The sequence below is a fragment of the Cyprinodon tularosa genome, unplaced genomic scaffold (genome assembly GCF_016077235.1).
Source record: "Cyprinodon tularosa strain WSP-4 unplaced genomic scaffold, ASM1607723v1 ctg214, whole genome shotgun sequence".
NCBI classification, from domain to species: Eukaryota; Metazoa; Chordata; class Actinopteri; order Cyprinodontiformes; family Cyprinodontidae; genus Cyprinodon; species Cyprinodon tularosa.
Window position 1 is genome coordinate 2,375,904 of NW_024038796.1, and position 17,040 is coordinate 2,392,943.

General features: G+C 38.3%; 1 protein-coding gene across 2 annotated transcripts in view; it reads right to left on the reverse strand.

The window, feature by feature from the left end:
- LOC119783915 (tetratricopeptide repeat protein 28-like) overlaps positions 1 to 11,756 on the reverse strand; it is a 321,296-nt gene extending 309,540 nt beyond the window's left edge. For both annotated transcript variants that reach the window (XM_038285656.1, XM_038285654.1), the window contains exons 1-2: positions 11,468 to 11,756; positions 5,031 to 5,330 (exon numbers count right to left, since the gene is read on the reverse strand). In XM_038285656.1, coding sequence (XP_038141584.1) covers positions 5,031 to 5,330; positions 11,468 to 11,497 — 330 coding nt within the window. In that variant the 5' untranslated portion in view covers positions 11,498 to 11,756. The remainder of the gene's footprint in view (positions 1 to 5,030; positions 5,331 to 11,467) is intronic.
- Positions 11,757 to 17,040: the final 5,284 nt, after the last annotated feature.

The following is a 17,040-nucleotide window of genomic DNA, read 5'->3' on the forward strand; positions in this document are numbered from 1 at the left end:
CATACACCACAGATTTTCCATCCAGCATGGGCTGAATGTGAGCAGACACAGAAGTGTGCCCCTTGTCTATGAAACAGCACTCTATTTTGTTCCATTTAAGCTTTTTATATTCAGTAGGAAGGAGAGGCACAAAAGGGGCCTAAAGCTGTCTTGGGTCATTTAACCACACATTTTCTTTCTTCTCTCAGAATGTGTTTTCTGGCAGTCAAAGCACAGAGATGTGACAGATTAGACAGGGAGTTCCTTTACAGGCTGGCTATGGGCTTCAGGAGGGTGGGCCTGCTTGCTGGTGCTGGGGGCAGCAGCGCCATGCCTGTCACTGCTTGATGGGCCAGCGCAGGAGTGCAGTCACAGGAAGGTATGATTGATGAGATTATGTACTCATGCACGATCCGAATGCCAGTACACTCCTGTGATTTAATCCCCGTTTCTTCATTAAACATCCAGACACGGCAGATGGACTGTAACACATCTAGGCTTGCTTTCCCCGAGGCAGAAGCCAGACCAACATTCCTAACTGTTTTTCAGAGACGTCTCATTCAGAATACATCAAAATATAAAGAGCTCCAACACGAGTAAAGAACTATTTACACACCTCATGGGTTTATTTTCTTTTTCAGCTTTGTTTCCTTTTTTAATTCAGATCCAAACAACATTGGTAGACAGAATAGATACGTTTTGAAATGATGGTTTCGGTTTCTAAGAAAAACTACTATCTTAACCAACCTGGCTCTGTGTGTTAATTCAAGAATTAACTCATTAATCAAATAGTTTCTATCAGTTTCAGTTGTCATACCAATTTCTGATTACTGCCCAAACAAAAGAATCATGAAATTACCAGGAAGCAACTCATGAAGTAGGTTAAAATATCTCAAACAGCAACATACTGTCCCTTATAAAAGATATTTTAATAATAGATGCGAAGCAAAGCCTTTGGCCTCTAACAGTCTGGGGACGGTTGGCAACCTGTTTCTATATACTCCAAAAAGTTTCTGAAAATGAGCAAAACTCTCTTAAATATTTACCATTCATTTGAGTAGGAAAATAACATGATCTGACAATGGAATTAGCATTTTACCCTTAAAATAAGATAATCAGATAATATGCACTTGAAATAAGAGTCTGCGTTTGTTTTTCTTATCTTAAATGTAAATTGTCTTATTACATTGACAAAAGTATCTCACTTACCTCGTCAATTCAAGAAAAAATGCACTCATTTTAAGAAACAATTACTTAGATTTACATTTTTTGCAGTGTTTTGAGACTGTGTTGAAACATACCGAAGGCCATCATCTCCAAATGTAGAAAACATGGAATGGTGGTAAACCTTCACAGGAGTTGCTGGCCAAGCAAGATTACTCAGAGCAAATCAAGGACTCCTTCAAATCCCAGAACAGCATCTAAACTACTGCAGACCTCAGCTGTCCCAGATAGAGTTGGACTTATCGATTCTGTTTTATAAAAAGGCTGGGCAAAAAATGCTTAGATGATCAAAATCCTTATTGACCAAAAAACATGAAAAGACGTATCAAGTGATGATTGCTTTGAGTTTTGAGAGATCATCTACCCACTAACTACAGTTTAACTTTCTGAAAGCGTTGTGTGGTTTTACATCCAGTTCAAAAATGACTTTTCTGACAGTACTCAGTACATCCTACTGAGTCGTCCTGCAGTTAAACATGGTGGTGGGGGTGTTATGTTTAGGGGCAGCTTTCCCCCTTAATGGCACAGAAGAATTCATGAAACTATGACTTCCACCCAAACAAAGCAAAAAAAACAAAACAAAAAGAAAAACAAAAAAAGATTGTTAGTTTGAGATTTAAAGCTCAGCTCACTTAAACACAAATGATATAAAACACAACAGCACAGCATGTCCATCTCTGAATGTCTAAAGAAAAAAAAAAATAAGTCTAGACTTTCTAAGACACTGTGGCATGACCTTAAACAGGCCCTTTAATCTCTAAACACAAATGGGGGGGATTAAAACATGAAGTATCTCAGTTTGAAATATTAATTTTTTACCTTTTCACACTGTGTAAAGTTGTTTTAGATAACATTGTACCTTTTAATAAAATAAAAAACATGTTAAAACTGTTTTTTTGTATTCATCTTGTTTATATATATATATATATATGTTAAATGCTAAATTATCTAACACAGGCAAAGAAAAATGGACAGAATAAACCAGTGAGAGGGTATCTATTTGTTTATAGTATTAAATAGAAACCAATGATTAAAGTGATATAAAAATGAGAAACTGTATAAAAATAACAGCCTCAATTATAATAGGTTTAAAAATATATTTTCTCAAATTAAAATAGCAGCAATCACAAGGACATTTGTTTTCCCTCAGCTTTGGGAAAATTAGTTTGGCTGCTTCTCTTGTGCAACAATGACCCCTAGCGTTGATGCAAGAAACTTCACTGGAATTATATACACCTCTGTGCACAAATGCCAACAGCAAAGATGTGTTAATCCCTTTGCCTCATGTTAGAGCCTAAAACATGAGGGTCAAGCTATATGTTGACAGCGAGCCTGATAATCCAAACTTGCGAACGAGCATCAAAGCTGTCAGGCTCTAAATCCAGGAAAAAGCACAGCTACACAGCCTAGATTAAGCGAACCATCCCCCAGTCAGACCACAAAGGCTTCTTTGTACTTGGATGGCATATAAAAACGAAGTTGAATTGTTTTTGCTGGAAATTTCAATTACAGGTTGTTCTCACTGCAATAGCCGCCTATAAAATCTCCTTTAAATACGCCAGACACATTTTAATTTAACACAAAGGCAAAGATTCTAAGCCATTACAATCATTAATATTTGGATAAGTGTTCTTAGTATCGCTTTAAAAAAAAAAACACCACTATTTTAACTCTTACTGGGATTAAACCTTTTCACAGAGTAAGAAAACCACCAGAGCTCCTGGAGGCACCTGATGCATCACTGGTAGCGACAAATTATCATCGATAGCACTCCACCACATTACCATCAATCTCTCTTTTGAAAGACAAAAGTATCCCTCCATTCTAAATCATGAAATCAATGCATTTCTATTACTGAGAGGGATCGGTGCTCTAGTGATCTCTGCGGGCGAGTAATGTGAAATCCATCGCAGGTTAGCGCTCGTGGCCCGGACATGATCAAAGACAAGAGCCCAGAAAAGTTCGTATTGATCAGCCGTCACAGAGCGGCAGCTGAGGAGTGACTGGAATTTGAAACACTGGCAAGTGAAGATGGATCGACTTTACCTGTTTAGAAAAACAAACCTAATAACTTACAGAGCAGCAATAACTGTAACTGCGCAGTGACGATTATCAATATTTCCATTTTCAGAAGTGACATCCTTAGTAGCTATTCTTTGAAGATGTGACCTCCTGTTATACTTTTATAATCAGTGTCTCACTGAGTCATGGGGAGACTCAGATTTCCAGTGATGTTAAGATAAGAGCTCTAAGTTAGATTTAAGATTTACAGATTTCTATAGGACGCTGATACTCTAACTGTCCAAACAGCCTAATGGAGCAAGAGGCAGGAATTCTTACTTTAGACAAAAATAACTAAAAACACCCTAATGTGATGGAATGTGGTGTCATGAAACCACCAGTTTAAAATCCAGCCAGCTCCATGTGCATTCACATTCATCTAAGAAGCTGCTACTCAGGGCTGAGTGAGTAGTGTAGTTCAGGAGCAAAATGACAGAGAGTGTGTCCAGTGGATTGAAAAATTTGCCTGAAGACAATTATTTACCCAAAGTAAGGTTGTCTTGCTGGCAGCTTCATAAAGTCATGAGTTACTTCCAAACTATATATGTTTTTTAAATGGCTGTTTTACTTCAAAATTTGGTCAAGAATGAATCAGAAGACCCTTCTGATGTCAGCGTGAGGTTGGAGGTTGGTTGAGGACTCTAATGCAGAGATGAGTTTTTTTAGGTTTAATGAAGAAAACTGAGGCAAACATAAAAAAAAAAAAGAAATACTGAAAACCAAATACCAGAGAATGTCAGAGAAAACTCACGTGGGGAACCAGAGATGAGAAAGCAACTAAACAACAAGGAACCGGCACTGAAGAAATGCACAGGGAGAGTATATATGGGAGACAGAACAAAGACTGGGGTAATCAACTAATATGGAGCAGGTGTGGATGGAGGAGACTAGAAGGGAGCTAGGGGAAAGGAAACAGGCACAAGGGGGTGACAGAGATTAACTTAAGACTGCTTAAATAAACCAAAAGATCAACAAAACAGAATTACTGATAACTGAAAACTAAAAACTCAAAGTCCCTAGAGGGGAGAACCATAACATCTGGCACTATCAGACAGGTCACATAAAAGAAGGGATGCATTTCAGGTTGTTTATTCACCATCATCAGGCAGCATCACCCTCTGCCAACTTTCCAAACGATAGGAAAAGGAATACAACAAACGACTTTTAGAAAACATAAAGCATAAAAAATTTTCATTTACCAAAATGATAGTATAATTAAAAGAAAATAAAATTGTATGTTGAGGAAATTAAAATACAACTGGCTGCAAAGATTTACCTCTGAGGCTGTGTTACTGTGTATTTATCCTTAGCAAACATGAGCATATACAGTAGGGCAGCAGGTGAAGGCGAGTTTTGGGGCTTTGCAGCTGGAGTGGATGTAGAGAGACAATGCTCAACAAAATTTTGCTAACTGCTCTTATAAGTAGAAAATGTTGGCAGGTAACAAAATCTTACCCATTTCTAAAGACAATTTTGAAGAGAATTTGAGGATACCAAACCTGTCCCATAGTTAGATGCTACTGTTATGTTCCCTGTTTTAAGTGTAAACAAAGCAAGTAAATGGTAGCTGCATTTTGCTGTTGTACTCTAACTGCACTGAATTTTGACTCAATATCTAGAGTGAGTATGAATCGTGATATAGGTGTATTGGTACACCCCATAATTATATTATATGGGGGGGAGCAGAACCATTTATTATAATGTGTGTCTGTATCAGCATTGGAAAGATTATTTCAGTGAGTTTTCGCAGTTTAAGGAGGACTTACCTTTGGCCACTTTGGATTGAGCCCACAGGCTTTTTCGGCATCCTCCAGAGCGGCTTGGTGTTGGCCCAGTTTGAGGAACGCTCCTGACCGGTTACTGTACAGGATGCAGTTCTGTGGATCGGCTTGCAAAGCCTCGCCGTACAAACGCACGGCCTCCTGGAAGTCACCCCTCTGACATGCCTCATTGCTCTGTCGCACTTTCTCCATGAACTCGGCCTTGCTGAGGCCACACCGAGGCCCGTCGTCCCTGGCAATGCTCCGAATAGGCCTTCCCGACGTCCGAGAGCCAAAGACGGAAAACTGGAGAAACAGGCAGAAAACAATAAAACAGGCATGATTGGAAAGAAGTGTGGGACAAACACAGCATGCACGTTTTATTTTCCCAAAAAGCTCAGGTGGAACTCATTTTGTTAATGAAGGCCTTGTTCCAAAGAGTATCCTGAGAAACTACAACAGCCAGCCACTACTGAGCACTACTGAGACGCCTAATAAACTTGTGTGAATGTGCTACGCTTTGGTTATTTCATGTCTAAATGGACACTGGCAAAAACAGCAGCTGAAGTGGGAGGGGATGTTAATGAAGGAAAGCATCAAAGAAGTTCAGCCATTCTTCCTTCCCCACTTGCAACAGTTGTGGAAAATTAGAACTTTTAGTTAAAAAAAGAATTGATTTGCTGCAAAGTTAAAGCAAAAGCATCATTAATGAACCTCAAATGATGCCCAATCCTACACCCAAGTGGAGGCGTTGTTTTCTCCATCTGTTCTCCTTCAGTTTTAAAGACGAAAGCTTACTGGGAAAAAAAAAACAATAAAAAAAACAGACCCATACAGGATGAAATTTTTAATTACTACAGAAACTTTCAACTTACAGACTTTGAAAATGTTTACCTAAAAATAGAAATTAGTTTTTTAATGAGTTATTTTCTGCTTATAGAAATAGTTTCTTCCATCCATCCATTTTCCGTCATGCATTATCTCGGCTGGGGTCGCAAAGAACTTGTTTCATTTAAATAATCTAAGTATTACCATCTTTGTTGAAGCACATTTTTGACGTAGTATTTGTTGAGACAACCAGTAAATTATATAAAATAATACTATAGTACGTAGCATCATCTTGAAGTAGCATAATCTCATAATGAACGTTTTAGAAACATCCATTCATCTTCTGCCACTTATCTCAGGATAATGAGGGCCTGGTACTTATCTCCAGCAATCTATAGGTGAACAGCGGGGTTCACCCTGGACTGGTTACCCTACTGGTCAACCAATGTAGGGTAATTAATAACTATGCATTCACCTATTACCCTAACACTTGTGTTTTGGAGTGTGGAGAAGCCGGAGAGAAGTCATACAGTACTTCAGGCAGAAAGATCCTAAGCCAGAAATCAAAGTCAGGACCTTCTTGCATTAAGGCAGCGGTTCTAAAAACTGGGCTACAATGCAACCCCATGTTATAGACATCCCCCCTTTTATACGAGTGATTAGCTTTTTACAAAACCCTTTCTGCCAATAAAAGAGAACCTGTGTTTTCTCCGATAACATTTCTCAAGGTTAAAGTAAAAAAGCGGGATCTTCTATTCTCTCCCTTCTTTCCCCAGAGATCCTGCAGTGCTGGGTTCTCTCTTTCGCTCTCTTTGCTTCAGCTAAAACATGGTCTCTTAAAATCTAGGTCTGGGGACAGAAGCGGCTATGAAAGAAGGAAGATTTCTTTTGGGCTTTTTTTCTGTTAGTCGAATCATTTCTGTGATGATTTGACCACGTGTTTTGATTCACTGTCAAAACAACACACACAAAAAAAACATTTTCAAGTGTCTGGGAATTGTTACTGTTTTTTTCCCCAAATGTTCTTGTATTTCAAGGAATTCATAAAGCCATGCATCCCAATAGAGTCACAGACTTCACCAATGCGGTGGGCATGAGGTTCTTACGGACAAATTCTTCCTTTATTAACATTTAAAGATCTTAATTGAAGGCCAGGCTCTTTTGCCTTTCCTTAATGAAGAAGAAGAAACAGAAAAATACTTTTTTCATATCTATACCAAAGGCAAACACAAAGTTATATGTATTGTAGGTGCATCCTTATGAATTCAGATGTCCTTATTAAAGGTGGACAGGGCTGCTGATTTGATAGTTGTACGGTATAGAGTCAATGGTGGGTAAAAAAAAAAAAAGTCATTGCTAATTAGAGATGCAGTTCCCTTTGTGGGTTACCCACTGTCAGGGATTTGCACAAACCAGCCAGAAAACCACTGAAATATTGCAAAAAAAGTCTTAATTTATTCCAAAAATGTTTTTAAAAAAAATGATAAACTGGGCCCAAAAACAGAGGTAAACAAAACAGAATTCAATTCAGGCTTTAACATAAACAACTCCAGCACAAACTGACCTAACAAACAGGACATTAGGGAAACTTAAATAGTGGCTGATCAGACCACTGTTGACACACAAGGGGGGTAACTGACTAACAAATTAATAAACAAATAAACTTAATTAAACAGATAAATACTGGCCAGACACTAAATACTTTTTAAATTTACCCAAACTAAGAATATTTAAACAAATGATAAACAAATGTCCCTTCCTATTACAAATGGTTTGACCCACTGATTAGCCTGCAACCATCAATTTAGGAAAGCTGGAGCTCACTGCAGCCCTCCACCAGCAGATCTCAAGGAAACTGGCAACTCAAAGAAGAAAGAAATTAATCAATTGCATCTTAACAAAAAAAAAAAACAACCTGCCAAATAAAGTTAACTAAATGTGTGCACTGCAAAAAGTTAACTTAAAGTCAGGCTACTGAAAATATATGAAATGTGCAACTGATTTTGAAAATGAAAAATGTGAAAGTTACCACACAGCTTCAGAGTGTGACAGCAGACTGTCACACTCACTCAAATTGATGAAACATTTGGTGAGTCTAAAAAATGTACGAGGAAAAAGGTGAATATGTGACAAAAATTACTGAACCCTTTAGATCAGAGGTCTTCTTTTTTTTCTTCTTTTTTTTACGGCGTCCTGTCTGGCAATGTGGCAGTAAGAATAATTGTCTGGATGCCAAAAAGAGCCCAACAGATTTTACTTTCACAAGTGTAACAGTATGGCAATTGCCATATTGCTCCACTTGTTTCATGCATATAAATTGCTTTATTATAATTATGCAGGGAGTTTTACAGTTTATATGGAGACTGCAATGTAAATAGAGCAGAAAAACAGAAGAAGAAAAAGGAAAAAAGAAAAAAAAGAGAAAAGATGAAAGAAAGAGGAGATAGATCAGAGGTCTTCAAAAGGGGGTCTGTGACCCCCAGGGGGTCCACAGAGATATTGCATGGGGGTCCCTAAGTTTTGGTTGATTAGACTTTTTTATATTTTTATTGAAATGTCTTTAAATACACATTTAAATGAATTCAACACACTGTAGCAAACAGATAAATGGAGGCAGTAGATGTCTTTTTGTCAACAATGCACACATTCAGCGACACACAGGAGCTCTTTCAAACTGGGCACCGTTTCATTCACAACACCTATCCCATCAACGAGGAATCGGAATCAGAATCCGAATTAGAAATAATTTAATAACCCCAGGGAGAAGTTACTTTCGTTACATTACTCCATCTGTAATAGGGTGACTACAGTATAGGACCAGTTTGATATAACACAATTCCATACAATATATATATAATTAGGGGTCCCCACTCCATTCGCCATCAGTTTGGGGGTCATTGGCCTGGAAGACTTTGAAGACCCCTGCATCAGATGATTGCAAAGCCCAATAAAGAGTTTGGTAAATATTTAATAGCTGTGTGTTAAGGCTGCATTCCGAGCTTCAACAGCCACCACACCCAGATGTATCCAGGTCCTGGGCTACAACCGTCCTATAGTTTAGCCACTCCTAAACCACACATACAGTAATAACAAAAACATATAATCTAAGGAGCATTTGAGGCATCCTTCTGTTGTCATCCTTTATGGAGATGCTGGTTGATTTTTTTTAATACAAATTACTGCTTTATTGAGTGACATAAATGTACTAAACAGAAACCAGCCTGACCCAAATCTGTGTAGACGAGCTAAAGGATATTTACAAAAGAAAGATGAGAGAGCAAACAATAGCATTAAAGGAATAGTACACCCAAAACATGATTAGCCTTCATTTTCTATTCACCCCCATGCTGAACAACACTCTGGAGTACTTTTTTGATATCTCAAATGCATCTGGAGATCTGGGAGGCTTCTTGCTGTCTGCTGACATTCAAATAATGGAGGTCTATGGTGACCGAGACAGAAAGGTCCATAAAAGTCCACAAAAAACGTGTCAATATTCCTCCATACTGCTCGTCCAATGTATTCCAAGTGTCCTGAGTGGGTAGCATCCAGAATTTACTCGAAACAAAGTCATTTAGAATGTTTTTAGAGCATAAACAGTAGTGTATAGGATTTCCTGAAAGCGCGCACATGCGCGCTCACGACGCTACGGAAGCCGGCAGACCAAACCAGCGCATTCAGCTCGGCAAAGAACTCATGCTCTTCCTCAACACTGAAGTCCTCAGACATTTTTCTTTCGTTGTTTCTTTCTTTGCACAGGTAAACAGCACATTTCTTCTTCTACGCTTGCATTATTGGCAGAGCAGACGCTGAATGCGCACTTTCATCTGGTTTGGTCTGCCGGCTTCCGTAGCGTCGTGAGCGCGCATGTGCGCGCTTTCAGGAAATCCTATACACTACTGTTTGTGCTCTAAAAACATTCTAAATGACTTCGTTTCGAGTAAATTCTGGATGCTACCCACTCAGGACACTTGGAATACATTGGACGAGCAGTATGGAGGAATATTGACACGTTTTTTGTGGACTTTTATGGACCTTTCTGTCTCGGTCACCATAGACCTCCATTATTTGAATGTCAGCAGACAGCAAGAAGCCTCCCAGATCTCCAGATGCATTTGAGATATCAAAAAAGTACTCCAGAGTGTTGTTCAGCATGGGGGTGAGTAGAAAATGAAGGCTAATCATGTTTTGGGTGTACTATTCCTTTAAGCCAAAGGCCTTCCTGAAAACCTGAGTAGAACCCGAAAGCCTGATCTCCTCCATGACATACAGTGTATCTATACTGTAGTACATAAAAATACTTTTCAGTAGGTTTTAATCTTGGCACATGTATAACAAAAGATATTCACTTTAATGTTTTCCATATATCACAGGTGTCAATACATGTGGAGCGCACCTTCAACGTTTACCATGTCAATAAAACACTGCCTAAGACTGCGGCTCAGCTCAAAATGCTTCTTCTTTTCCCATTTGCAAAAATTTTATTTCTCAAATTCCAACTGTTTAAAGAAGCATCAGCAGAATAAAGCTGAATTTAATAAAGACACAGACGGATTTCCTCTCACAACAATCATCCATTGCATTGGTGCATTCCGTTTATCCCTGTTGCCTTATTTCCTAACATGAGGAGCAGTTAAACAGACTCAAGTCCTTTGGTACCTGAAGCCAACCAGTAAATACTGACAGTTTCGATCTGTTAACACTGAACCAGTAAGAGTTACTAAATTCAGAAATCAATCTCCGGCCTGCTGTTTCTGGAGCCAGCATCCAGTGCACCTCTTTCTCACCACACCTCCTCCAGCTGAATTGTGGGATAGGGCAGTCTTGGTAATTACTTCCAGAGGCCCACAGAGAGAGAGAGGACCAGCTGAAATGAGAGCCCTGTGTGGATCAAGTAAATTCAACAGTTACAATACAGCATTAAAATGCTTTATGACAACATGAAAAGACCCGACTCATTTCTCTGCATGAGAGGTTCCTGGATATTGGTCAGAAACTCACAGCCTTTATAAAACTTAGGGTAACATTCTATGCAAATGTTTCAAGCCAGAAGAAAACACAAACACAGCCGGGTGGGGGGTAAGAGTAGCATTCACTCCACATCCATGCCAACATGCACCCAAAGAGGTGTCAGAAGAAGGATCCATAATGGATCTGTGGCCTCAAGGCTCAGGAACATGTCGCTTTGTCTCCATGCTTTCCCAGGAATCTGCAGCAGCAAACTGGGGGCTGCCTTCTGTATGTGGGCAGCACTGGCAGGAAGTGTGAAGAGCCAGCACCAACCAAAGGACGCACAAAGTGATCAAAAGATCCACTCAGCAGATTGATCAAGGAGATAACTTTCTGATCAGCTATAAAAGTCATGATAAGTTCTGAAACAATAGTGTTTTGCATGAATTCCTGGTCACATAATCACTTTCCTGCTAGATAGTGTCTGTTGTAACAGTCCCAGGACGTCCAGTGCGCAGCTGAGGACGCACGGCTGGAAAATCGATCCATTTTACGAGCTCATTTGGAATTTCCTTCCCAAGACGCAAGGCGAAATATAAAGCGGGGAATCAGAGGGATAAAAAAATGGAAAGCGCAAAAATCTATTGTTCTGGGAAGGTGTTTACCTTTTCTTTCAGAGTCGCTTGTTTCTCCATCCTGGCTGACTACGTGTGTTTGTATAACGGCTTATCGGTCTCATCCCATCCCAATCTCTGCAGATTTAGTGTCGGGCTTTTCTTGCATCAAGAAGCGCTCTGATGTTTCTCCAAATAGTCCTCTTTGCTTTGAAGAAGGAGGTAGAGAAGCGCAAAAAGGAAGTCCACAAAAAGCTCAGTTCTATGCGCTGTTCAAAAGTAACTTTCCTCTAGGAAAGTGCGCCATGTTGTCAAACCTTTTTCCTTTTTTTTCTTCCTTTTTTCTCCTTCCTTCTCTCCCCCTGTTGCCATAGCGGATCTGCTGCGCACGCAGGGGAAGGATCAAGGTCTGCAGTCAGGGGAATAAAATAAAATGCATCAGTTAGGTGTGCAGAAACAATGATATGCATTTATGTAAAGTGTTTAAATTGTGTTGATGCACAGATTATTTCAAGAGGGATATTAGTGTCCAAGTTTTCAGTCCCCTTCAGAGATGTTTCCAAATGTCTATTTAGGTAGAGAGCATAAGATGCATTGAACTACTCAACCCTCACAAGATAATTAATATACAATGAAAAAATATACCGATTATTCAATAATTTGCATAAAATCATTTAATCAGGAGTTTAGATGAAACTGTTTTTATTTCTTCAACTCTTGAAAATAACTTTGATGCTTTCCTCTGCTCATTGGAAAATGTATATATCAATAAATGAAGCATTAGACAGACTTTTTGACATCAGATATTAAAGGGGACTTATAGGAATTTCCTGTTTTCTAGTTTTATTGGTTTAATTCCGATTTTGCTGTGTTTACTGGATATATTTGAGTTCTTCGTTTTTTTTTTCTTTGCTGCCCTCTTGTGTTGGTCTCCTTTTCTCTTGCTCCCTTCTAGAATCCTCTGTTCACACCTGCTGCCATTCAGCTCATTAGTCCTGCCTTTGTTCAGTCTCCCATTTAAACTCTCACCTATCAGCTCCTCAGTGCTGTTTTTTTTTTTTTTTTTTATCTTTCCATGGCTTCTCATGCTTGTTTTCCCTAAGGTCTCCATGGTTCTGGTTTGTTTAGCATTTTTATGTTGGCTTTTTGATTCCTTCTTCTGTTACCTGTGATAACTTCATTAAATCTACTAATACAAGAACTCACCTCTGCTTCCTCGCCTCTGCATTTGGGTCCTAAAAACCTCATCCAAACCTCACAGAAATGTTAAGTAAAAAAAGAATACTACACTGGATTTTAGGGTTTACAGAAGCACAATGTTTTTTAAAAAGTATCTTATGTGTTAGTTATATATCTCCTGAAGAGAGGATCTTTGTGTAGAACCTGGTGAAGGCTACAGGTGGAGCTCATCAGAGTGCTGGGCTTGGAAGAGCAGCAGAGACTTCACTTCGTGCTGGTTTCTTGTTGTGGTGTTTGTTGCTCTTTCGTTTCCTCGCTCCTCATGGGTTTTTTTCCTTGATGTTCACCTAGGTTTTAGTTTTGTTTTTTCCAGTTTCCTGGGTTATCTTATTAAATCTGCAATGTTCAAACTCATCTCTGTATTTGGGTCCTCAAAAACCTCCACTCAACCTGACAAAAACATTATAAATCATATCCAAGCTTCGTTTGTTCCAAACTGTTTTTTTTTTTTTTTTTTTCTGAAATATTATTTTAAAATTGTGCTTAAATAAATACCTACCCTTCTATCAGAATTAGGAATTAGTGGATATACTTTAAGTCAAGTCTTTGAACATCAGAAACCTCTTGAAAAGCAGAAGTTAGTGCTGTTGTGCTGGAGATTTGGGTCCACAAACTGGTCTTGTCAAAAAATATCTTTCAGCTCTTGGTCTTCGTAAACATGCATAATGTATGAGTTCAGATCACAGTATCTTGGTGCATTTAAATGCAACCAACTCCTTGAACATATAAAGCCTATCAATTGTGCTCCCTCTGTACATGTTTGGCCTCACCTAAATGTTGGAGCAGAGTTTCTGATGGGAGAGGTTAGTCTGGAGAACTGTTCAAGTTGGCTTACTGATCATTTGCAGATTTTTTTTCAAACATTTGCAGCAAGAAATACATTATTATGAACCTGGCTTTCCACTATTTGGAAAACATTTAAAATGCAATGACGTGGGTGTCATTATAAAAAAAATATGAATAAACATGAAAACATATGAGTGTAGAGGAGCTGAGCAGCCCCTTTAGTGAAAGACTCTTACACCCCGTTTAAAAAAAAAAAAAGAGCGCTACCACAGGTCATTAATCCCTGCTGCCATCAGACTCTGCAATGTGACACTATAACGGCAATAACGTGTGCAATATCTAGTGTGGAATTACTATTTAATACCCTGTGCAATAACCTTTTTTATATTTGATATTCAGTGCAATAGCTATATATATAAAAATACTCCTCTATATAAATACTCATTTTAATACCCTGTGCAATAAATATGTATAATAATCCTGCTAAAAAAGAGACTTCAGCTGTCAAATATATATATATATATATATATATATATATATATATATATATATATATATATATATATATATATATATATATATATATATATATATGGATGCACTGTATATACTCCATGCACCCTTTTCTCCTTTTGGCACTTTCTTCTTCTTTTTTACTATTGAGCCATTTTAACAAGTACATTTCTCCAATGTGAGATCAATAAAGTCAAACAATGAATATAAATGTCTTTCTGCTTTGAGTTTATTGCAAGCATGGACCTCAGATAGTGTTTAGTTTTTCCAGAGACTGATTTTATTTTTCATTCCAACAAAAAAAAAAAAAGTTTAGATAAAGTTGCTGTGAAGCATGTGCAGTTTTAGCATTCAGGCAAGGAGGAGGCTGCAGCACCTCAGACTGGAAGAACTGGAAGAAAGAGTGATGAGGACAACAGAGAAGATCATCAGGGCTCCTCTTCCCTCCATTAAAGACATTTCATCCCAGCACTGCGTGTCCCAAGCCCATAACATCATTAATGACCCCTCACAACCCCAGCATATACTATTTTCTCTGCTGCCCTCTGGGAAGAGGGTTTGCAGCATTTGCTGCAGGATCAGCAGGTTCTGCAACAGCTTCTTCCCTGCTGTCAGCAGAATGTTGAACTGTTGAAACTCTAATCAAGACTCTGCATCACACTTAAAAACCTCATCTTTACGCCAGCATAATGACAGTTTTTTTTTAAATCTTTTTTAATAGAACACACCTAAATGTTCTACTGCATTTTGCACCATAATTATTTATTTTGCACAGCACTGAACCTTTCCATATCAATGCCTTTTGCATCATGACTTTAAGCTAGTTTTCCTTTTCTCCTAGACTGTTTACATTTTGATTACTGCTGCCCTTTATAAATGGTAGTGTTCATTTCACTGTTGTAAGCTGCTCATTCACTGTTTAAAGCTATATGCATCAAAAGTGATTTTGTGAAGCTTGTCTAAGTCTAACTTAGTTGTAGTTTCATAATAATTTCCATTTTGCAACACTCAAACTATTGATACTTCACTGAATGAATTTTCTAAATACTTTAACAGGCACAGAAGCCTGCATACTTTTTGAGTAGCAAGCTAACATTTATCACATGTCAACCTATCCATACCAATATGCATATTGTGTTGAATTATGATAAGTTGGGAGGTATCCTGCAGCATTTAGCAAAGGTTTTTAAAATGACATCTTGGTCTCAGTCATGTCTTTATCTTGGTTTCTAGACTAAAACAAGTTCAATGTTTCAAAGGAAGACAGATCAATCAGAAGTTCTGCCGGTTCCAGAAAACTTTCCTAATGAAATTTATCATTGTTGCTTTTGGTTAACATACAAAACTTTCAAAGTAGGACATTCCACAATCGTATCACTGCTGTCTGCAGTAATGATTGGTTAGGCAGGGCCATGTCCTCCTCGCCCCCCCCTTCTAGATCCACCCCTGTGTTGTCTTGTGTTGTGTCATAAGATGATGGATGCTCACATGAGTCAACATCCAACATCCTACTGTATGTTTGAACTTGTCTTATCCATAATCATACATTAAATGAAAACTTCAATATGTATATTACTTAGATAAGTAAACAAATGAATGTAAATTGTTTATCATCAAAAATCTTTAAAAAATTGTATCATTTCAGAATTTTGGAAATGTGTCATTGCAATAACTTCATAGGTAATAGGAATGCAAATTGAATAGGACCAAAAACTGTGGATTCTCAGGGACACCGGCTCGATTATTGTGAATTATTACCAGAAATACTTTATTTTACTTGCACAGGAGTGAAAAAAATGCATCCTGAATAACTGGAAATCCCCATCAGTAAGGCACTTGAAAAGATACTATAATGTGATAGGAAAGTGCTGCTCAGTGGTACAGTGGGTAGCACTGCTGCCTTGCAGCAAGAAGGTTCTAGGTTTGATTCCCATGCTGGGGTCTTTCTGCATGGAGTTTGAATGTTTTCCCTGTGCATGCGTGGGTTCTCTCCGGGTACTTTGGCTTCCTCCACAGTCGAAAAACATGACTGTTTGGTTGATTAGCTTCTCTATATTCTTCTTAGGTGTGTGTGAATAGTTGTTTGTCCTGCTTGTCTCTGAGTTGCCCTGCGATGAACTGGCAACCTGTCCAGGGTGTGCCCTGCCTCTCGCCCGTAGACAGCTAGAGATAGGCACCAGCACCCCTTGTGACCCTGCTTGGGTTAAGGGTGACGAAAAATGGATGGATTTTTCGTCATGCAATCTTTGAAAAAATCTGGGACTCCTTCATAGACATGGAATTGGCTCTAGGGTGGGGTGAACCGTCCTGGACCAGCTTAAAATGAACCCTTTACAGGTTCTTCTATTCTTCTTCTATTTTTATATTTTATATATAGCCAACCTTATATTTTAAGTATTTTATATTTTCTTTTGATGTAAAAAAGAAAATCTAAAATCATCTTCCTTGTATGGTGTGTCTATGAGACGATATATCAGTAAATTTGTTTAATAAAATAATACTTTTAATATAACTGTAAATGCTTGCTATACATGGTAAATATATTGAAAACGCTTGTGTTAATAAAATGAATCTTTAAAAAAATTATATAACTTCTAAAGCTCTTAGACTTTATGTGTTTATTCTTCCCTTGTAGTGTGAAGAGGTAAAGGTTACTCAGTTCAAGCAGTTTAATGTATAAAAAAGGACTTGTGCTGTGATAACTGTGTTCATGGTTGTTGATATTTTATTGCTGCTTTAGCTCATTCGTCTCCAAGACATAAGTAAGCAGTTATTTTTCATTTACGGCTACTTACATGGAAAGAGAGTACCTAAAATAATATTAGCTGTGGTCTGTGGTTTAAGGATCTGTGGCCTTAAAATGCAGGAAGGATTATACAGAAGGTGCCACTTTAGGTCTGATTTGCAGATGCACTTAATGGAAAGGTTTCATGTAATTCATACATTCGCCCTGCTGTTTTCATATATCAAAGAAGTGCTTTGGTTGACCCCAAACTGGATTTCAGTCCAGAGAAGTCAGACAACCATGAACACTCATTCCCAGTTCAGTTCAGCTTAGATTGATAATTTCCCCTGTTTAGGTATGT